At 44.5% G+C, this 23510-nt stretch overlaps 1 protein-coding gene across 5 annotated transcripts in view; it reads right to left on the bottom strand.

Moving 5' to 3' along the window:
- The window catches only part of dpp6a (dipeptidyl-peptidase 6a), a 167104-nt gene that overhangs the window by 68745 nt on the left and 74849 nt on the right, over positions 1 to 23510 (bottom strand). The window contains exon 1 of one of the 5 annotated variants that reach the window (XM_035142581.2): positions 5950 to 6233. The exons of the other annotated variants lie outside the window; for them this stretch is intronic. Coding sequence (XP_034998472.1) covers positions 5950 to 6006 — 57 coding nt within the window. The 5' untranslated portion in view covers positions 6007 to 6233. Of the gene's footprint in view, positions 1 to 5949; positions 6234 to 23510 lie in introns of those variants that run through there. 5 annotated transcript variants of the gene reach the window in all.

Genomic DNA, 23510 nt, shown 5'->3' with positions numbered 1-23510 from the left:
ATCACCATAATGTGACGAGCTGTCATATTAAAATCCTCGAGTTGGTCAATTTGTAGCACCGTCAGTATGCCGTGCCGAGACTCATTGCAGCCATAACAATAACACTAAAGGTTTGAGGGGATAAACAGCGGGAGGTTGGAAGACTGGTCCGTGTCTTCCTTCCTTTGCATTCCCTCCAGGCCGGCGCCAGGCTGAGCCGCCAGACGCCACGATTTGGGGGCAGCCTTTAACCTCCTGCAGGCGACTAAGTGTCTCTATGTGTGGTCTCATCAGGCAGTTCAGGCCACGGCAGGAAGCGCGCTGGAGTCTGTCGTCCATTTGCACCAATTTTTTAAAGAGAAACTTGCATCTCTATGGAAATGTGAAGGAGAGAGTCTGAAACCAGAGGTTAAATAAGACTAAGCTGATGACATTCTCACTGCAGAGTGTGTGTATCAGTTTGTGCTGTCACACTCCCCCCGACACTGGCACAAACAACCCCTGGCAGCATGTCCAATGAAGCTGCAGCACCAGCTTCTCCTAATTCGTATCCGGGCCTACAGGCAATTACCTGCTTATCGTTCATGACTAGCACTCGCTCTTCTGAATGTTTGTCACCGATGCGGAGGTGGCGCCGAGCGACAGCAGGACCCGAGGGGGCCGATGGTGAACCTGGCAACTCTCAACGTTTCAATTAGAGGCTCGGTGGAACATGGCGGCTCCTGATCGCCTTCCTGCTCCACGGCTCTGGGCCCCTAATTACAGCCGGCTGATAAGGCCAGAAAACACAGCTCGAACGGGCTGAGGCGGGCGCAGAGAAACACGCAAACGTAGACGAGAATACGAAGATATATGAGCTTACACACCGAGCGACACACAAGGACACACGGACATATATCGGCTGATATACCCCTGACAGCATGAAGCATGATTAATCGGACCAGGACCTGCAACCACAGAAACTGCAAAAATCTGACTCAAAAACCTCTTTAGAAATAAATTATTCTAAACACACTTGACTTCTCATGACACAACACAATTTGCCTCAAAACAACAGAGAGCAGAAAAAGAAGTGAAGTGTTAAATGAATCCCGTCTGCGCTGACTTCCATCGCTTAGAGACACAATTAAAAAACAACGCAGGAAGAAAAACTTACTTTTAAACACCTGACAGCAAAAATGTTGACCTTTTCCTAAATGAGTAATTTACACACGGTGCAGAAACTCCTGGGGTGTTTACACACACACACACACACACACACACACACACACACACACACACACACACACACACACACACACACACACACACACACACACACACACACACACACACACACACACACACACACCTGATGTCTACCGACTATTAGCGACACGGAGGATTGTCATGACATTTGAGTTTGACCGTTGCTCCAGACGCTGAATATTTATTGCTGTATTAACGGCCCCGTCGCTCTCCTGCGTAATAAACCATGTCAGCAAAGAACATTTAAATCATGACAACAATCATGATGAATCGCCGCCTGGCAATCACGCCTCTAATCTCCACTTCAGACCCCAACACCACGACTCAATTGTTCATAATTGCCCTTAAGATGAACTATGGCACAAACATTAGAGGCATCCAATCCTCCTCTGAATCCATCTTTCATTCCCTCTTATCAGTCAAGGGCACTCGGCAAACAGGAAGAATTGCCCTATTATCTATTTGCATTCCAAAAAAGTGAATCATCTCATCACTCTTTGCTTTTTTCCGAACCATTTTTCTGGCCACACTGCTCATTTCTTTCATTAAGAAGAAGCTGCAATGGAAAGAGAAGAGAAAGAAGCACAAATAGCTTCGGTGTCTGTGATGACGGTTCATGACCTACGATGCGATAGCCACTGATTCATAACAGAGGGGACGTCTGTGTGCGAGCAACAAAGGAATCACTATGAGTCATCTATGAGGCGCAATTATGATGTTTCAAATTCAATTGATGTGCTGCTGCACGGAAATATACTAATCGTTAGACAACAAATTGAGTACAGATCATAAGAAGTATATATCAGAATGTAAATACGACAAAACTGCCACTTGGAAGGTGAGTTCAGTGTTTTTTGCATGTTTCATTTTTAGCATTTTGCCTAGAATGGAGTCTCTTCCTTAAAACTTGGGCTGGATGCTAAGCTAATGGTGTTAGCTGTCAAAATTTCAAAACGATTATGTGAACAATTAGCATAACTAACGAGCACACGTGATGAGCGCAGTATATTTTCATTGCTGGTTACAAAGAGAAAAGACTGAATATCTTACACATGAAAGTGAATTCACTCATGACATATAGATTCTATAGGAGCCAACAGAGTCATAGCCCATGACGCTTGCCCGTGACTCATTGGCTGACACTCTTTGTTAACATGCACAGATCCAAGCTACAGTGCATTGACACACCATCTCTGCTGCAACGCTGCCTGGCACAGATAGGTTCATGCAGGAACACAAAAGCCAAAGCAGGTGCCGTGCAGACGATTCCTCTGTGGTCTGTGTGCAACGTGCTAAGTTAATGAACATCTGTTTAAGCACTTATCACTGGAGCTATTCATCAGAGGGCCACTGAGGCAGCAGCCCCTCCACAGCGAGGTGGATCCAACCAAACATGGCTAATTAAAACCACCCTTTGTTTTTCTGTACGTGAGCAAAAAAAAAAAAAAACTGAATAGAGAAAAGATCTGCCAGAGAAAATGTTCAGTTGAAGTGTCATGAATTCTTTAATAAAAACCCATCATCGTCTTAAAGCAGCGAGTTCTCCACAAACTTTTTTTCCTGACGTCGATATTTTGGTTTTGACTTTCATGTGAGCAGCTTCACATTTTTATGCTCGAATTTATCAGCTCACTGCAGACAGGCCCCCGTTTCAAATAAACAACTTTTAATCAATACTTGACAAGAAGACGTCCTGGGAAATGTTACTTAAAATGAATATGACATTTAAAAACACTCACATTACCGAGTGGATATCATGACAAGTATATAAATAAATAGAGGCTGAACAAATGTGTAACACCCAATGCAATAGCTTGCCAATTAGTCACTTCCTTCTTTGGCTCCTGGGCGTCTATTCTCCTCGGCAGCGCCCACAGGCTGCTCCGCTCAGCTGTTTCTCAAGCTGCCTGCGTAGCTGACATTCTGGATTTAAATCAACCATTTAATACAAAATGCTGAAAATTCAACTTTACCAGAGCAGACCTTTTGCTGTAAAGCTTGGCTCTCTGCGTGTATACTCCCCCACACTAAGGCTTCCCAAGTTTGTCACAGAAAGAGAGAAAGTAGTGAAAGGCTGAGGATGGAGGCTGGATGGATGGCGGAGGCGTCTCTGCTGAAGTTTTCCTCCCCATTAAATGCCTGGTGCTGGGATCCTGCTTTAAAGCTGCACTGGACTCCAACTGGCTCAGAGAAGCAACAGACTTCTGAGCTGAACTTTGAAAAACCCTAATTTCTCATGTAATGGGATAACGACTCGACTGCGTCTAACAGGCAGCTGATGATTAAGTTGCCAAAAAGCAAGTTTAAAAAAAAAAACTGGGGCAGAGTCTGGACTCTATTGCTGATGTTCAAGTTTTAATTTGTCATTTTCTTGTGTGAAGAATCAAGCCGCAGAATTTAATTTGTTTAACTAGCTTGTTCCCGGTGATATTACTCCTGCAGCACTGTCTATGTAATTAACCAAACTTGACTCCTCTTCGACTACAAAAAGCAATACTTTAGCTTCACATTAGTCAAACGTGTCTCTCCTGTGTAAATGCATTACTGCCCCTAAACCCCAATTTAACCTTTCCCTCCACCAGGCACCTCCACCCTGTTGCAGTAATGAGGGTCAGTGGTGTGATTCTCTCTGTGGACTGTGTCGAGCTGATTACTGGAGAGCTGTTGCTATCTCCAGTGAGCTGCCCTCTATCTCCGTCCTCTGTCCCTGGACCACGAGACGTGCTTGCAGGCCATCAATCAGGAGGCCACAGCAGGTCCTGGTGTAATCACAGCCGCTGTGTGTGTTTGTTTGTGTGTGTGTGTGTGTGTAGGCAAACACCAGATGTGTGTGTGCGTGCCCCTGTGCAGGCATGCATGCCTATATGTAACATTGCCGATTTTACAACCTAATACGCTTGAAGCAATTTCTCACTTTGCTGGAGCGTCACGCTTCAGGAAAATCCACTGACAGCCACCATTTGCTATTTACAGGAGTTTCAGCATCAACACGTCTCTAATCTTGTCAGTAATTAGCACAAGGATTAGTTTCTGCAGGTGTTAAGGACAATTGTTGCTATAAATTATCAGAATCAAATGATTTAATACTGATTACAAATACCTAATGCAGCCAATACCGTATAGGCTAATAAGCCAAAGCCAAAATTGTAAAAGATTAGCGCTGTAGGCAAAAGGATTAGAAAGGATAAGTCGAGTATTTGATTAGTTGATTTAATCAATGTTGATTTTATTTGATTGTATTTTTGGTTTAATATTGTTATTCTTTCCAAAAATAGCATTTATATTCTTGTGAAAGGCATTCTTCACTGTTTTCTGACTGCATGACTCCAGTTGTGTCCCAATTATCAGTCTTAAACCCAAAGACCTTCATTTATAATCATATGCACCAGACAACAAGGTGAAGCTTCTTACATTTGAAAACTGGAAGGCAGCATTTTGTTATCGTTTCTGCTCGACAAATCAACATTTTCAAGTTTGTTAACAATGAATCTTCCATATTATTTATCATTTCACCACAATATTGTCACTTCAGAGTCGAATAAGTTGCTCCTGGTAATGTTCACGCCTGCGTATGGCCTGTGCTGCATGTGCTGCAGGATGAATTATTGTCTGTTTGGCAGGATGACGCCAAGAGTCCCTTTCACCTTCTCTGTCATCTGGAGACACGTGCAGCACAGACACGGAGCCGGGCACAGACAGACGCTGTAGAGTTAAGGTTTGAGGTGAAAGACTCGGAGAGCAGTGGTGGTACAATATAGGGAACTTGCCAAAATAAATCTGTTAATGTAGTTTTGTTATTATATTCTATGCTTGGGGGGGGGGGGTTGTTCTCGTTCAGTAACTATTGTGCAAACATGTTCACAAACTTTTAAACGCTTCCATTGCCTGCAGGAACCCGTGTAAAGCATTATTGTTCACAGTTACTGTTCCAGGCTGTGTGTGATTTGTCAACCCCTGACATAAACAAAGCACAATGGAAAATAGGGTCTCTTTCCCCCCCCCCCACCCACCGACCCTCAGAACATGAAATATTGATAGTCCAAAACAAACAGCCATTGTTTCCTGTCTTATTCAGGTGAGTGTGTTCCTCTGTGGATGCTCCATCATCACACCGCCTGACTGATGGAGGAGGCAACAGGAGAACAACACGGCTGCACCGCGCCACGACGCAACAGGGCTTTTCACACCGAGGCTCCGGAGAGGGGGGGTGTCAGCGGCGTGACACGGTGGTTTTCAACGGGAATCAAACAGTTGACACGCAGCACCATTCGCACTTTCACAGGCCCGTTCACACGCACGGTCTCGTTCCAGCTCAAGTTGGGGCTCAATGGGCTGATCCGCGTGTCCTGCGGCTGCAACAAGGTGACGCGCACTGGAAAACACGAGCTGCGCGTCGTCTGCGCGTAAAGTGCCTGGATTGAGCTCAGAGCTTAATAATAAGAATAAGAATAATGATGATGAGGAGGATGAGGATGATGATGACAACCGAGCACGAGGCTGCAGCACTACCACCACAGTCGTGAAGAAGTGTCAGCCACCACTTCCCAATGACTCCCGGGTGCAAACGTCTATTATTAACTAACTGCACCTAATTATGCTTTTCTATTTACCACCCATGCACGCGACGATAAAACTCAGTGTTGGCCAATCACAGCGGGGCAGCACAGGTTCATGTCGGTATTAACAAGCGAGGGCACGAGTGACAGTGAAGCTCATCGATACCTGTTCCTGCTGCTGAACCGTTTTCGACGGCGCATTGCCTTCCTTCGCCGTGGTCATGATTCCCCGAGGCTGGGGGAGAAACTGCTGCTTCCCCGGCGAGAGGAAGAGGAAGAAGAGGAGGAAAACAGATGTGCAAACGCTGGAGGATGCACCGGTGCAGCGGCAGAGGAGGAGGAGAAGGAGGAGGCAAGGAGCCGGTAACAGGAACAAAAAACAAACCCAGAGGTGGACGGTGTATTCACGGCTGCGTGTGCAGCGGCCAAGGTGAGAAATAACAAGAACCTCAGTGGAAGCGAAAGAGGAGGAGACAGCAGAGAGAGAGGGAGGAGAGAGGGGGAGGAGAGAGAGAGAGAGAGAGAGAGAGAGAGAGAGAGAGAGAGAGAGAGAGAGAGAGAGAGGGCAGAGAGAGAGAGAGAGAGAGAGACGCACATCTCTTCTTTACACGTTTGACGCGGGAATCTGCGTGAGCCATTCAATATTCCACAGGCGCTTTACGCACACGCACACACATACACACACATACACACACGCACGCACGCACGGTTTGCAAGTCAGCACGAAGGAGCCTTTGTGTTGCAGGATAACAATTAAAAACGCACGTTGAAATCTGCATTTTTAACGTTGAAGTCGTGAGGAATATAAGTTAATGTGCAACCAGAAGGACATTCAAACACTCCAGTATCAATTATTCGTATTAATTGCAACATAAAACCACTTCACTTAAGCAGCTGCTGCCAAACAGTAATAAAAGCAGCAAAGGTTTAAATGTCTTTTTCTTCTCCCATGTGTTCCTGCAGAATATGAATGTGAGTCTCTGCATGACACAACTTTCCTGCTGTTATAATAAGAAAGAAAAAGTCCAGAGCTCTGCTGCAGCGATGCATTAATGCTGAAACACTAAGTGGCCTGATTGTGCAGTAACAGGATTACACATTGTCCTCACACAGGAGCAGCAGTTGTAATAACACCGAGAGTCAATAAAGACAATGTTGGAAATTAAGTTTAAGGCTTGAGTGGCTGTGTAAAGTTGTGATCCGTGCAGGGGACGGCGTAGTTTGCAATAAAGTGGAGCTTTTAATAAAGTTCAGTCAATATGAGATTTCATTTAAATCCCGGGCCCAGTTTTTCGGAGGTAATCGGATCTGATTTCAGTTTCAATCAGTTTAAATCAACTTTGTCAAAGACTGTGACAACTTTACTTAACTGCAAAAAGATCCGGATTATCCCGATCCCAGTAGGAGCTGGATCTCAGGAAGAAAGTCGAATTAAACTTCAAGATTGGTCAAATAATGCAACATCTAGTATCTATACACACACCTTTATTTACATTCTGCACTTGGTATGAAGTAGATAAAGTAGAACTTACATATTAAGCTTTTAATTACTGTAAAGTAAAAACAAGATGGATGTGATCACTGTTAAACAATCTTCTAAACATCTGTCAGTACCAAACAAAAATAATATATGTATTTCTAACTGTTATTTATCCCAGTCTGTTTATTAAAATGTCCCGATCATAAGAGACACATCAGTCCCGTCATGCTGAGCGAAAGCGGGAGGTTGTTCCGGGTCGTCAACAGCCTCAGATGCATCATAAACGTTACGACAGAGGGGGACATTACGATGGAGCGATGAAGTGATGGAGCGCAGGACAGAACAGACGAGTGTCTCAGTACAGTTCCTCTCGCAGGTAGTTAAGGTTTGCGAAGCACCTACTCAGAGCTCCATTTAAGCGCTCAATTGCACATCTGTATCACAGTGAGCGTATCTGCTGAGGTGTGCTCGCTACAAGAAAAAAGGTCAATTGAGAGGTCTGACTTTTAAGAAACAAATCAGGTGAAATGGAAAAAGAAACGGTCGTATCGTTACCTCTGCCGAGGAGGTTATGTTTTTATTGCTTTGTGTTTGTTTGTCTGATTTTCAGCAGGTTGACTCAAAAACTACAGAACTGATCACCATGAAATTTTGGAGCGCATCTGGTAAAGAATCTTTTTAGGTGAAAAGGGAGTTTAGTTTGTTCTGCTCTTTTCTATATCTCTTCACCTAAAAACACTTTAAGATGACCCCATGCTTAATCCAGCTGTTGTTCTTTAAATAGGTAGGAGCCTGAACTGTGATAAATATTCCCATTTAGAGCACTGGTGAATCTGATTTGTTAATCTCAGATCCAATCCAGGTTAAACTTCATATTTCCAAATAAAACAATTTGAACAACTCGGCCCTGGAGACTGAAATATAATTGGCGCGTCCGCAGCCGCTCTGGAAGAAACCTCACACGTGATCTACATTTCACGATGGGAACCAAACGTCTCTTCAAGGCCTCGTTCAATTAGGCCGCCCTCGTTATGCAATCTCTGTTAAACACGGGAAGGGAATGACTCGCCTGGATTTGCTCGGAGTTGTACTTAATGTTAATTAATACCTCGGTCTCCAGTTTGACTCTTTGCTTTGCAGGTTCCTAACTGAATGTGCTGCGTTTGCTAATTAAAACCAGGTGGCGGCTGTGGGAAGTCAATTACAACCTGGAATCCCGATTGGACGGCCTCCGAGGAGAAATCTGCAATCCTTGGACGAGATATTACTGAGTTGTTTTGTGTCAAAGGGCCGTTTTGCAATTTGCTCAGACTCAACCTGTTCTTTGACTCTTTGGTTCGTTGGCAATTTCTCTGCACCAGTCCTCGGAGAAACAGCTTTCTCCTGTGTCGGTGTGGGGAGCTTCGCCATCTCGACCTTTTCTACTTGAGGAAAAAGTGAGAGCGTACTGGGACCAGTCCCTCCCACGCCTGCTGAGTCAACATGACTTAGAATCTACAGCTATGCTAGTGACAGTGTTAGGCTGTATTTAGGCTCAGGGGTAATCCCGGAATTACATCCAATCCAGTAGCTGTCAGGACGTTTCATTAGAAAAGAAAGATGTCAACCTTAAAGTGGAGCTTGAGGAAGACAGAGCGAATCACCAAAATAAAAGACTTTAGACCGTAAATGTCTGTTAAAAACCTCTTAGCAATCCATTGAGTAGTTGTTGGGACTTTTCAGTCCGGCTCAAATGACCCACCGACTGTAGAGAGACCAATGTTCTTCAAGCGATTGTGCTATAGTTGTTAAAACCCCATTGAAAAGGATCTTGTATTGCACTGGCAAAAAAAAAACAGGGCTGAATTGCTTTAGAGTCCATTTGTGGATTATGTTTTTGAAGAATCTGGCTTCTCTGGTTCTTCCAATAACATTTTTTTTTTTTTCCCTGAAGAAATCATTGCATTTTGATTCTCGGCACATAAAGCCACCACAGCCCATATGTGTTCTGCTTTTGAAATGTGGAAAAGAATGATAGCCCACCCGGCGCTCGCAGCTCCAGCCGGTTGTGGCTCAAAACCACATTAACCGCCCTCCTCGACAAACTCAGCCTGTATTTACCATCGAGGAGATGATGTATGAAACCGAAACGACTTCTCAACAGCCAATCAATCAGCGCCAAACTAATGACAACCACTCTGGGCCAAAGCCCTATTGGCTGATGACGGATGCTATGTGGTCGCACTGCGGCAGCCGAGAACACAATATAACCACCTTATTGTGGCCGTGTACAAACTTCATGCCTCCGATGTTGACGAATGGACGAGAGGCGACGGTGATGAATGCTCCGGAGGGCGGCTCTGTTTAAATACACATTCCTGGAAAGTCGGGAATTAAGTGAGTGACAGTGCCAACCTGCCTGAACAAATGGAGCCACCCGCTCCGCTTCTGCCTCATCACTTCAGTGCCAAAGCCGAGCCGGCCGCCGCCAGCCTGATGGACTGGAAGTGCTTTTGCCTAATTAGGACTTCAACATAATCAATACACGGCATGATGTGAAAATACTACACACAGACGCATTCGTTTGGCATCGATTATAGCTTTTGTAATTACATGATTATGCAGATGACAATATTGCAAATGTTAAAGATGCATCTGCAATTAACCTGTGCGTTTAGGGTGGGAGTATTATATCTGCACGCTTTTAAGAAACAGGCCCTAAAAAGACAGAACATTTGTGAGAATGAAAAACCCAACTGAGTGGAAACTTAGAAAATGAGCTGATATTCCTCCGATCGGTCACATTTAGAGGAGGAGGTTGAAAAAGACGAGCTGCTGGTCTGAAAGACACCGAGTTGGGCAGATTGACTTCAGTTTCTGCTTCTTCCCTCAATTTAATTTTAGAAGCACAAAAACCAAAGCAAAGTCGGCGCGAGGCTTTTTAGTTTAAGTAAAGCAAACAGTTGTTTCCTGAAGTGCTCGGTGCCGAACCCCTTTTTTAATTGAGACGTTGGGAGAAGTAAAGCGTTAAATCCCTGTGAACACCACTGGGTATGAGAGGGATCGTGCACATTACATGGAAATCTGGTGTGGTCTTGATTAAGCCTCATGTAGAAACGCTGGGAAGTTTGAAACTGAGCAGGAACAATGCAGCTCGTTCTGAGAAAAAAAACTCCATTAACATATAACGTCAGTTTGTTAAATATGATTATTTAAACCGGGTAAAGTGTGTTTTTGTGTTTTGCTTTCGGTGTCTGCACCCACGTTAATAAAACACCCTCCCATCCACAAACACGGGTCCCAACACGGCCATTTGTGAAGAAAATGGAATCTGGAAGAAATAAAAACATATTTTCTGAGTTACAACCAGCTCCACTCTCCTAGAACATATCCTGTCATTGCATACGGCCACAGCCATCTATCAGTGTTACATTAATTCCAAAATCAAACCTCACAATGCAGCGAGCCCCCAGTGCGTAGAATAGCCAGGGGAGCAAGTGTAATGGGATGTTTCAAAGCCAAAAGTTGTTCAGCGCTGCAAAACCCTGTGACTTGTTTTGATTAAATACTCGGAGGTGTCCGTTTCCATGTGGGCTGCAGAGCTATTTCCTGGAACGTAAATTCAGAATCGGACAAATCTCATATTGTATATGATGGAGGAAGCTTGCTCACAAAATAAGAGTGACACGGCCTCAAGGGAGAGGTCGAGGATAGATAAGTGATTACCTTGGCGCTGACACTGAGCCAAGACCAAAGGTCTGAGATTCACACTCCGAGACTCTGTTTCCCAGCAGGTGGTGCGTCATGCGACTGCTGCCTCAATTTTTCCGCTCTTATTTCCCCGGCACAGCTTCCAGATACGGGGGAAACGTAATTGTTTCTACACCATCTCTCCCTCCTGCTACCTCTCCTGGCGAATACTCTTTGCGAGGCCCTTAAATAAATACAGGTCGGGAGCATCATCCTGACAGAGAGGGGCTGCATCAGGATGCCGTCTCTCCTCTCGCCGGCACACAGCACTTTGTGCCAGGTGTGACTCATCAGCCTTCACACCACTCGGCCGTGAAATGTCAACAGAGCCAGATTCCACAACCGTGCCCGCGTTCCCAGCCCCGAGATGATGAGCGCGTCTGTGGTGCTGAATGAGTTTTGCAGCCTTATTAGCATACTCGTAGCGTGCAGCACGTCCTCCCGGCTGGAGGGTAACGCTGAGCCTCAAGGACGTGGAAGCACAAGCCGGTTGGAGGCTTCCTGAAATGACATCTCTACTTTTGAGGCCGTTCACTTCCCGATGCATATGTGGTTCCTCTCGGCATTCACACCCCACGGTGAAACACATGCAACCAAAGTAAACAGCCTCAAGTGTGACTTCTCTGTTTTTATTATAATAGAATAACATTTTACTGCTTGTGCTCACACCACATTGCTGTTTCTCTCCCCGTGCCAATAAATGCTAATGACGTGTTCTCAACAGGTGCCGCACGGACATCGTCTCGCGTTTGAAAGGGTCTGTTGTCATGACAACAGCGCCTGCATCGTGCACTCGATGGGTTTTTGCACAGTGTCGCTTTAAGTCGGTGCTTTGTATTCTGCATTTTCATAAAATGCTTCCCGAGTGTGGAGAGCTTTCTTTAAAAAAAGGGACACACATCCAAACCCAGGAGAGAAAAATATCAAAGCAATCAAAGTGGCCACAACAGTGTGTCGCATGATCTCCGAGAAGAGGCTGATTCAGCAGCGTATCGCTCCTTCAAGGACCAACAATTCCTGGAGTAATAGCACCCTTCCAAATACCCCATACCCCAGCAAACACATTTAAGGGCAGCGCTGAAAGGCAGGCAGACAGTAACGCATTTCAGCAACAGGCGAAGAGGACACATCCCCGTACTGATGCCGACGCCATCAGAAGCCTCACAGTGCTGAAATAGATTTTCAGCAGCACTTAACGGACAACTCTGAATCCAGCGCCACGTCCCGGACTCCTTTCACCGAGACGATGGAACCCGGAGAGAAAAACACCCCCGCTCAATGAACCTTTCTCCCTCTGCGCAGGAGCTGGTGAGTACCGAGGCCGAGTGGAAACGATTTTGAAACAGGCTTCAAACATCATTAGGGTCATGTGATTATCATAAAGTGATATGGGCAGAAAGGATATTCCTACTCAAACTACTTTCTATAAATATGACACGTCATTATTCTACTGCAGAGTTGAAAAGTTTTTGTGTTTTTAACTTTACTTTCTAAACTTTGTATTTGCTGAACTTTACCAGGGTTTTTTTTTATGTAACAAGCTTTATTTTACAGACAATATACAGCAGAGTAAAGTGTTAAAGGAAATTTACCCCTTATTCATCAACCTAAGAAAACACAAGGTCACATTCTGAATATAAATATAAGATCTTTTTAAATTATCGTCACACAATAAGATCCAGTGATTGTAAATAAATGATAATTGAATGATTTTGTTATTTTTTAAAGATTTGGATCTTGTAAATAATGAATCATGGCCTTTGTGAACATCTCATCCAAAAGTTTAATTTGAGAGACTTTTTAAACAAGATCCAATGAGCAGCAACGGCAGGTTACACACAGAGAAACTAATGCTGAGGGAAATATTTGTATTTAACAGAAATATGAGTTTGACCTCTCCTTCAAAGTTGTCTCTTAAAATATTATCTTCGCTTGACTTAAATAAATCTCCTTCGTTCCGAGCCACGTTTTCATACGCGCAGCCTATGAGCATGTTTATGTAGCAGAGACCAACACGTCTGTAATTAAATGTCAAGAGGGAACGTCTCGTTCCCGATGACGCAGTAATTGAGCAGCTACAAGAAAGCAAAGCTAAGAACAAAGAAAAGAAAGAACAGCACGAGTCTCTTGACTGAACAAGCTGTTCTGAATCTGATATTAATGGAATCATAATGTGACTGGCAAAATAAAAGAAAACTTTCTCTCGCTTCTGTTCCATCCAGGTTAATAAATAAATAAATACCTTTGATGGCAGAATAGTGACTTTTCTTTTCATTTCAAATATTAAAGTTTTGACACTTTTGTGGAAACTTCTGCAAAACCAACCTCAAGGACCTGAGATGCACTTTATCAAGAAACACACTAATTCAAGGGGTCACACGATGATTAAGTGGAAAAAGGAGCAGAAAGAAAACCCACATCACTGCTGCAGCAAATCATACTTTATTCTTTATTTATTCCCCGCCACACTTTCCTCTAATTGCTTTCCCTCTTTTTGAAAAACTGGATAATTGCTTCTCTACAAAATGTTCAAATAAAAGCAAAACTAAAAATGTATCCAGCCATAGACGAGGGGCTGCGAGTAAACAGCTTCCTTTTAGGGCATCGCATCATCATCAGAAAATCCTTGAGTCGCCCCCTTAATCAACATGGGCACCAATCCCCCCCGAAGCCCCATCCCTCCATCAGGCCAGTAGTTTATTGTTATAAACCAATAACCTCCTTGGCAGACAAACTTGAATTCTGATGCCACAAAATATAGTTTAGATAAAGCACAAACAGAGACAATACACAAGCCGCCTCTTAATTATATGCAAGTGGTCCAGCGTTGTGGCACCGTGCTCCATTAAAAGCTTATTCAATAAACAGTGAGAGACCAAACTGTGCGGTTCAGCAGTTTTACTCCTCTGCCCGACTGAGCAATAGAGCTGTGACTCCAACCCTATATAAGTGAGCATCTTCTTTATTTCACAGAGGCACCGAGATGCTATTTTCCCCAACATGACTCACAGGGCTTAATGGAGTAGGTGACCCGTGTTGAACTGCAATCACGCCCGTGCCCCCTCATGGCCTGACGGTGCATAATACATAAGACAATCACATGTAAAAGCAGGGAAATGAGACTTGTCCTCTACGAGACGCCATCTGTATTATCCACAGCTGCTCTGGAGGTGCTGCTCTCTCAGTCTCGAGACCGTAATAAATCACAAGTCGGGAGAACATTTGTCACAGTGGGGCCACATGTTCTTTGATGGCGCCGGGCCTCTCTCTCTCTCTCTCTCCCTCTGCTTCCCTTGCTCGCTCGCTCGGCCTCAATCTCCCGCCCGCCTCTCGTTCCTTCAACCTCCATGGTCGTCTCATTCCTCACAGAAAAAGGCTTTGTTGTGACTTTGTGGCCGATAGAGCCCCTGCGCTGCGTTAGCCGTGCCCTTGGGTTTCTAATGGTGCCGAGCAGTGCATGGCGGGGCCTCTCTCCACAGCCTGTAGCTATGATGCAAGGTGTCTGAGACGTAGGACACCGGTGCCACAGGGGAAATTCCAATACAGAGACTTTACGGACATGCACCGCGATAAAATGGCCTTTGACGTGTGCATAATGTGTGATCCAGGGCTGCAGAGAGATAAATAAAAAAGTGTAATACAAAGGGTCCTGGAGATGAGGGGGGCTTGGTGATGCCCGACGAGGGGAAATGCTGTAATAGGATCTTCTTTCACAGGCGCTGGAACCCATATCCTTCTTGACACATCCCTCCGAGAAGCACGACTAACAAAAGCCTCCCTCGCCGTGATTTACCGCATGTGTCTTGTTGTTTAACTTCAAAATAATGCGGCGCAGCAACGAGGCGCCGAGGAGGAAGAGAGGGAGGTTTGAAGGTAAAGGTGGAAAACTGGTTCCTGCCCGAGCCCCGAAGCACACACAGGTTTATATACTTAGATTTAAAGTCAATGACTGCGCTCGGAGCTTTGATGATGGGACAAGTCAGCAAAGATCACAAGCTGATTCAAGAGGTAATTACAGAAGTCCTCCAGTTACGTGGCTTATACACGTCCAGCGTTCTTCTCTACGAGGTGAGGATGATTTGAAATATTAAAAGGCGAGATTGCGCGGGGGGGATTCCTCCTCGAAGCAGGCAATAATACAACTCATTAAAACTTCTCGTCTCCTAAGACAGAAGATAAGCAACTGAGCGAGGAGGGCGGCTCCTGACAAAGACAAACCAAATAACCTCGACGGCGGAGATTCGTTATCGAAAATCACCCCTTTTATCGAGCTTTTCTGATTCAATGTCAAAGGCCCCAGCGTAACAGTACCGACGTGGATTTTAATAACAAGGACTTTGCCTGAATGGAGTTGATTATAAAGTGCGGGCTGTAAAGAAATTGTGTGCACGGGCTCATTCAGGACGACAGTTTCTGTGCAGCACTGACAACTGAAGAGTCCTCCGCTGTAAAGCAGCGTGGCCATGAACTGAAGAAATGACCAGAGCACAAAGAGAGAATGATTAGTGAAGATCATCAGAATAAATACAGAATCTTATCGAGACCCTGAAGCAAGATGATGTTTTATGTCACATGGTTTAATCCAAGCACATCATTTGAAAGTAGTTTGACGCTTCACACACAAATATCTGAGTTTCAGAGGAGGTGATATTTTCAAACTGATGCCACAAAACATCCAACACCTATATAAATATCACAGATTTTCTCAAAGATCACACTGATTAATTAGTTATTTGATGATGAAACGTGATCGTCAGCTAAGACGGACTCAAAATAAGTCGAGCACAGGTTTCAGCAGGACTTTGATCCCGGGGCTCAAATCCCGTATTACCTCTAAACAGACTCTGGCTTCAAATGACCAGTGCAAGATGGCGGCATTCGTATTTGAGATAGTTTGGCTTCATATTTGTAGAGTTGGAAGACGTGGAGACGCGTCTTCCAACTTGAATGTCCCTTATCGTCCGGAGCCTTTTCACAGCGTGTGCACTAAACTCATGATATGAAAAACGACGTCCTGAGGAAATTGATGTGGCATTTATGTGACAGTAAGTTATGAGACATTTTTCATTCTGGACCTAAATGAATGACAGGAAATTGCCTGGATGAAGGCATGAAAACGAGCTCTGATCTCCTCCGTATATTTGTCATAAAACTCATAACAGAACGTAACATTTAATGGAGGCTTTACAGCCAAGCTCATGACTGAGCACCCATTCACTGGGTGGTAGAGGCTGCTGGATGAGATCTGGGTGAAGGCACGTTTTTCTCTGATGCTTAATTGCTCTGTAGCAAAGTAATTGAACGTAATGACCTGCTTTGTTTGCAGCAGGAGAAAACACATTTGATGCGGTGGAGGAGAGAGTAACTGTGACTGCCAGCCGCCTCCGTCTCTCCGGCAGCTCTCGTCCTCCTATTAAGCAACAGGCCGGCCGCTTGATTGCCTGGGGTGGATGACTTGACCTTCCACTGTTCCCCCAGCAAGGGACACAAGCTGCAGAAGGGTTTGCAATTGGCCGGCGGGCGGGCCGGGGGGTCCTAGAAAACTAATTTACTTGAAACGGATTCGTGAGCAAATGCATTCTGCAACAAATATCGGGCCCGGCAGGCAGGGCGCCGCGGAGCGAAGGATGAGTCTGTTAAGGACTGGAGCAAAGTCTGACATCGGGAGGGAGAGGAAGGAATCTGATAACAAGAGAGGGGGAGAGGACGACTGTGGCCTAGAATCAGGCTCCAATTATCCCATGTCTATAATTATAACATCCTTTTTATTGTAGTTATTGCTGTAATGTTTGCTTCTGTCCACCATCTTAATGTCCTTTAGTGGAGGAGATGCAGGAGCAACTTCCTGCGTCCGTGTTCCGTGTGAAATATGTTTCATATTTAACCAGAGCTGATGTGAAGCTGCAGCCGTCGCAATTAGTCAAATCAAATGAGTTCTTCTTCTGACTATAACTCATTTTAGCACATCATTTATTACCAGACGTGACAGGGCGGCCGGCTCTGTGTTCACCTTGTGAGTATGAGTGTGTGTGTGTGTGTGTGTGTGTGTGTGTGTGTGTGTGTGTGTGTGTGTGTGTGTGTGTGTGTGTGTAGTCACGAAACTGAAGGCCAGGTTCAAAGATCGGCGTACTAGTAATAGCTGCTGCGTGCTCAGTGGTCGGAAAGACATCAACGTGGCGTGATGACATCACAAGGTGGTTTCTATATATTGCACACGTCCAAACTCCTCATTTAAAAGATTATATGTTGTGTAAAACTATTAACAGCAAGAATATAATAACTTAGCTTATCAAAGAAACACTGAATGATCAAAGTAAAACCAAATGAAAATGCTCCATTAGATTTGAACAACTTTAAACCCCTGAGACTTCACATTAGCCGAAGCTAAACTGTAGCAACGAGGATAGAATAGTCTCCGAGTATTTCAGTGCACGTTTCAACAAGTGTAAACCTGGAGTTCCCATTTGTTGTCTTACAGATAAAATCTGTAATGGATATCGTGGACACTTTTCTGCTGATCTTTTGTTATGTAAATAAAAATGAAATAAAAGGCAAATATTTCCCTCTGAGCGTTTTGACTCCGAAGACCGAGAATTACTCGAAGCGTTTTTTTCCTGCCACTTCTCCCCGCGTGCGTCTGGGATGTTGACAGAGTGACACAGAGCGGTTCACACATCACAGTCTGGCAGGTATGAGCTTTCAGGGATGGGGGGGTGATGACGGCCATAAATCAGAAAATAGTATTTGAAACTGAAATGACACCTTCAGCTGGATTTGGACGTCTCTCCTCAGCGACAGTCTGGAAAAAACAAGGCGCAGCATGTGTCAGTGAGCAAGGTGTCGTCTGGGTGGGGGGGGGTTGGGAGGAAGGGAGCGGGGGCGCAGCCTGTCAAATCAAAGGAAATCAAAACAGCTCATGGTCGGCTGATCAAAGTGTCGATGAGGACCTGTGAGACCCAGCTGCTTCCTGCTGAGCAGAAATACAAGCTGCAGACGTGGGGCATCGGGGGACAGGAGAGCTCCAGACACAGTGAACGCTTCCCATCCACACAACACAATAATGACTGGGTTTCCAACCTCTCTTTTTGAGGAGGCGGGGGGGTGCGTGTGAAAAAAGATTAAGCTATTCTGGTGTTTCATTTATCACATGAAGGGTTCGGATTTGACGCCCCTGTGATTCCGTCTCTGTGTTTCCATCAAATCATGCACCATCGTGCCATTGCTCCTTCTCTCCTCGGCAAACAATGATTGAAATATAAACTTCTGCGAGGATCCGCTTTTATAGCATCAATCCCTGCCATGGAATTAATGTTGAAATAAATCCTGATTTAATGCCTCACCTGATTCCGCCTCTTGCAGCAGGAGGGATATGAGGAGGGTGACTGCAGCTAGAAGGAGATATATGCATGGATGGTTCACTAAAGGCTCCAAACAGGAACAAGACCCCGGGTCAAAGCCTCCGTACATAGGGACACTAATATATCAACACAAACAAACAAGATTGCCACGAAACTAAGCAACACAAGACAAGAAACATTTAAAAATATACTCAAAATAACTACAGAAAGACACAAAAAGACACGAAGAGTATGCACAATGACCACAAACAATAGCAAAACCTTCATAACGAGGCCTCAAAATGAATAGAAGACGACCGGAAACAACCACAAATACACACAAAAAGAGAAGAAAACGACAAACAAATGATGCAAAACGATAATAAGTCTTTGTAAGAGGGGTTGAGGGCCTTATACACGTCTGTGCCCAGAAACTCCATCCACGGCATCCACTTACATCAGAGACGAAAATACTTTTGGACATGTACCAGCTACAGACACACAACTGTCCCCACGACCGGCTGCACAGACTCCTTCCTCTTTTAGCCCCTGACAACGACAACTTATCATTGATGTAATTATGTAAATACCATCAGGCAGCTGTGATACTTTAATCATGAGGAAAAAAAAATCTCTTTTGAATCGAAGCCAGTTGTAGATTTGAGAAGGAATAATCTGCCAAATTGTGCAGCGGGTTGATTCACCGACACAGAGGAAGTCCATCTCCCTCTCCCCTGGGGGGAGGGAGGGTGAGCGAGCAATAATTAGTGGCCGCTGGTGCCAAAGTGAGAGAGAGAACGAGAGAGAGAACGAGAGCATAATGGCGTTGTTGGGAGGCCGATCGTACGTGTCACACCCTCGACGCTCCGGTTGCAGCTGTGCTTGGAGGATCAGAGTGGAAATACATTCCCGGAGTAAACAGAGGCAGTGGATTAGCTCTCAGATGAAAAGTGATGCTCCCTTCTCGTTACCGCCGCCTCAACGACGTGACACCGTGCGATCGCAGGCCCTCAAGCAAAAGATAGAAATCCTCCATCGCCATCCGTTCAGACAGGATGGTCGGTCCAATTCGTCTCATCTTTTCCATCTCGAACAATGAACGGCCACATCCTGTTATCACCAGGGGGAGCGTTCGGGATTGGCAGCACCACCACCCCCCCCCACGCCCCAAACATTCTCTCGGCCCATCTGAGGTCACCGTCTTATCACCTCGCCGCAGTTTCATCAACAGGCCTTTACAGCTGTCGGCTAATTCTGCCGTTATCTGCTGCAGCACAGTCAGCAGCCGGGACCTCGCGCCTTAACCTACACGCTCGCACGCGCGCTCTCACACCGGCGGTCGTACGGCTACAGCAAGTTTGGCAACGCGTGAGGCCGATAAGAGGCTTGTATTCGATATAAATGGACAGTGGACGGATGGAGGTCAGAAGCACGGAAAAGGAGTCGAGAAAACTCATATTTTTAACTGCTCGAATGTTTGTGTGCTTTTTTAAAAATGTCTTTTCTATTAAAAAACAGTCTATCCAAGGTGTTTTACCTGTGTTGAAAAGGTCGTACGGCTGCAGCAGAGTTTAACTCAACATAACAACTTCACTGACCAGCGGCTTGGGGCCAAAGTGGTTTTTACCTCCAGCGAGGAGGTTATGATTTCATCTGTTTGTTTGTTTGTTAGCAGGATTACGCAAAAACTACCGGACGGATTATCACCAAACTTGGAGGGAACATGGGTCACGTAAGAACCCTTTAAGTTCTGGTGCGGGTTTGTTTTTCAACTTTCTTTGGCATCGTGAATAGGATGTTTTTCTCAGAGAATAATTCATGGATCTTGAAGAGAAAATGCAGGCATGTTTAGGAGGCTGATATCTATGAGTGCGATTTGATGTAGATTGAAATAAAAATCTGGATCTAGTGAATTTAAATCTGTTTCATAATCGGCCATCCGAGTGCTATTCTAGTTTAAGATTTGAAATTAAAGTTTTAAAGGGACCTCCTTAGAACACCTGAGGAACATAAAAATACTGAGACGCCTGCTTTTTTTTGTTTGTATATTCTGAAATACATTTTCCTCTGCAACATATGCTACTTGGGTTCACGCTAGCAGCGACTCCTGCTCATTAGCTCTAACGACCCATCTGACGAAGCCGATCCTGAAGAAATGACAGTTGTTTGGAGCATATGGAGACGTGAGGGATGGTTTTGGCACATCTGAAACATTTCTTTAGATTTTTTAATTATTTTTTTTAAATGTGTTGAACGATTGCAACTGTGCAGAATCACATTCTGCTGCCGTAGGAAGCTACAAACTTTACTGAGCCATCTTTTCGGCCTGGAAGGGACGAGAGATAAACTATTTTTGGAAGATTATTTTATTAAGTGAAGTTAATTCAGATATTTATATAAAAACACTTATTGAGCACTTATGTTGCTTTAAGGCTCGTCTGTGGCAGCGTCTGCTACTTGGTTCTGGCTCAATCTTTACAATAACCAATTAAAGTTTGTGCTAATGTGCGATGCTAGCTGTCTATGCAATGCTTCGAGGAAGTATGTGGGAAATAAACTTCTCAACCACATGAAAACGTAGGTTCACCAACTGCATTGATCTCCTCTCTTCTTCTCTAAAATATCCCAGATATGAATAAAGCCATCTTGCACTTCTGATGTCTTCTAAGCCGGATGTTTTCCCAGATTTCAGACATGTGCAGTGTAAAAAATCAAACAGATCGTGACTGAACCAGATTAACATTCCAACATTTTTGTCCAAACCACTCTATGTCCCATCCACTAACATGGAGGAGGCAGGGGTTTATGACCTTTAATGCAGCAAACCACAAGATGTTTTGGACTCTTTTCTTGGGAGCTGTCATGTCGTCATTATTTACAGTGCTGGGCAGAACCTGTATTTCAATTGACCTATCACACACACACACACACACACACACACACACACACACACACACACACACACACACACACACACACACACACACACACACACACACACACACACACACACACACACACACACACACACACACACACACACACACACAACGCAACCGAGGAGAAATAACAGACCCGCAATGCCAACAACATCAGCCCATTGAAAGTGAACGAGCTGTGTTTACTTGACGCCTCCAATCAGAGCCTGATGCAACCCCCGAGATCGAACCCACGAGATTCCAAACAAACCCCCACAGAGCTTCAATCTGCACCAACCACCCACTTCACCCCAGAGGACGCTGACATTTGACGAGGGCTTTGACGTGAACACGGGCGGCCTGCGGAGTCAAGACTGCAGCAATCTACATCAAATATGTCTGTGGCTCTGTGCAGATCCAAACAGGCTGCCGGTGTTGTTTACCAAGCTCAGCCTCTCATAGTATCGTTCCCATCGAGCCGCAGTGTAGACATTTGTGATCTCGACATGTTGTGCGAGAGTCGTTCCCTCTCTCCACGATATCTCCTCTAACTTTTCCACAGCTTGTCTAATTTTCATAGAGCGGCGGCGGCGGAGCAGACGAATGTGCCGTTACGCTGCAGAAGGAACCTCGTCATCCAAAACCATTATAACATAAATATTTGATCAGGACATAAAAGGTCTCTCTTGTAAGTTAGCCTGGCCATGCATACAAACAGGGGGATTAGGTCTTGGTGTGGCAGTAACCGCAGTGGGTTAAAACAATTTTAGATTACAATAAAACCAATGTGTTCTTTGGTGCTCATTAAACATTGACCACGCTGTGGTCTTATAATCTATTCTGCACTGATTACTGCGATGTAGATCCCCGAAATCTGTGCTCGTCTAATGAGAGCGGAGTTGGGAGGCGTTCATCACTTCCTGGCGTCCACGTCCCGCGCTGCTCCGTGGGTGTGTTGTGCATCGTAATAATAAAAAAAAAAAAAAAACACTCACAAGAACATCTAGCATCTGAGAAGTAAATTTGATTTCTTGAAATGAGCCGTGCAAGAATCAACACGCAGTGATCAAAGGTGGTTATTGGTCGACAGAGGGAGAATGAAACTCGCACATCATTATCACGCCGCGTTCACAAAGGATCTCATTAGCGCTTTAACAAAAAGGAGAGGGGGGGGGGAAACATACACATCTCAAAAAGCTCAAAGGAAATGTCCCTTTTTCACATCCTGAGTCTTATTTGTGCAGCTCTCTGATTACGATCCCATTCAACATCCCGTCTCAGACTGTGGGAGACCACAGCTCCCACATAACCCACTAACCATCTCATATACACTGAGAATGAACAAGAGTCCTCGAGCAAACCGTCTCCTAGGTTCAATGATGAGCTATAATTATATTAATGACAACTACAATTGTCACATTCATGAGTCAGGGCGAGGACTAAGAGGTAAAAACTTTTATGGGGGAACCTTGAGCAAGAGAATAAAAATGGACAAAGCCTTGAGACGGACAGTTGAAGACTTACGTCCAAGGCTGGTGTTTAAAAAATGTATGGTTATCAGGCTGCTGGTGTTTATTGTTTGGACGCAGTCAACATAAATTTATCTTTAAGAGCCTGGTTTGATAACCAGCTCCTGAAATGTCAGGATTAGCTGTTAATCTCCGTTTCATCTGACTGGAAATTCAATATTTTATTTAAAATACCACCTTGAACTTCTTAGAACTTATGATGGAACTGTTTTTGACATTTAACAGAGCCCAGATTTTCAAATTGAGAGGCAGAACAGATTCATAACTCTTCAAACACACAGGCATGATTCATTATTTCTGGATTCAGCGCGACTTCTACAATATTCTGAAGATTGAAACGAACGTCGATTATGATTAAACACCAGTGAATAAAGGTCTCTCCTTTGTTTCCCATTTCCACCCAATAGCTCTCTTTTCTTTCTTTGAACAACTGGATAATTATTGTTATTTTACCTTCACCACACTTTTATTCTACTGTAACCATGACGACAAATGTCCTCTAACCTTAAAAGAGGCACTCACTTGTTTTAACCTCAAACCGAAACTAACCAAGTTGATTTTAAACCAAATCAAACCTTTATTAAAGCATAAATACACCAGGGGATGGTTAGTTGTTTAGTTTTCAGTAATACAATGAAAACATATCGACTAAAAATATAGAATATGACTGCAGACTTTGAAATCTCCAACAACAAAGTGGTTAAACATCAAAATATTCAAGTAGATTTAGCGAA

The sequence above is a fragment of the Hippoglossus stenolepis genome, chromosome 19 (genome assembly GCF_022539355.2).
Source record: "Hippoglossus stenolepis isolate QCI-W04-F060 chromosome 19, HSTE1.2, whole genome shotgun sequence".
Lineage (NCBI taxonomy): Eukaryota > Metazoa > Chordata > Actinopteri > Pleuronectiformes > Pleuronectidae > Hippoglossus > Hippoglossus stenolepis.
The sequence above is the reverse complement of the archived record's forward strand: the minus strand, read 5'-3'. Positions and strand labels throughout refer to the sequence as shown.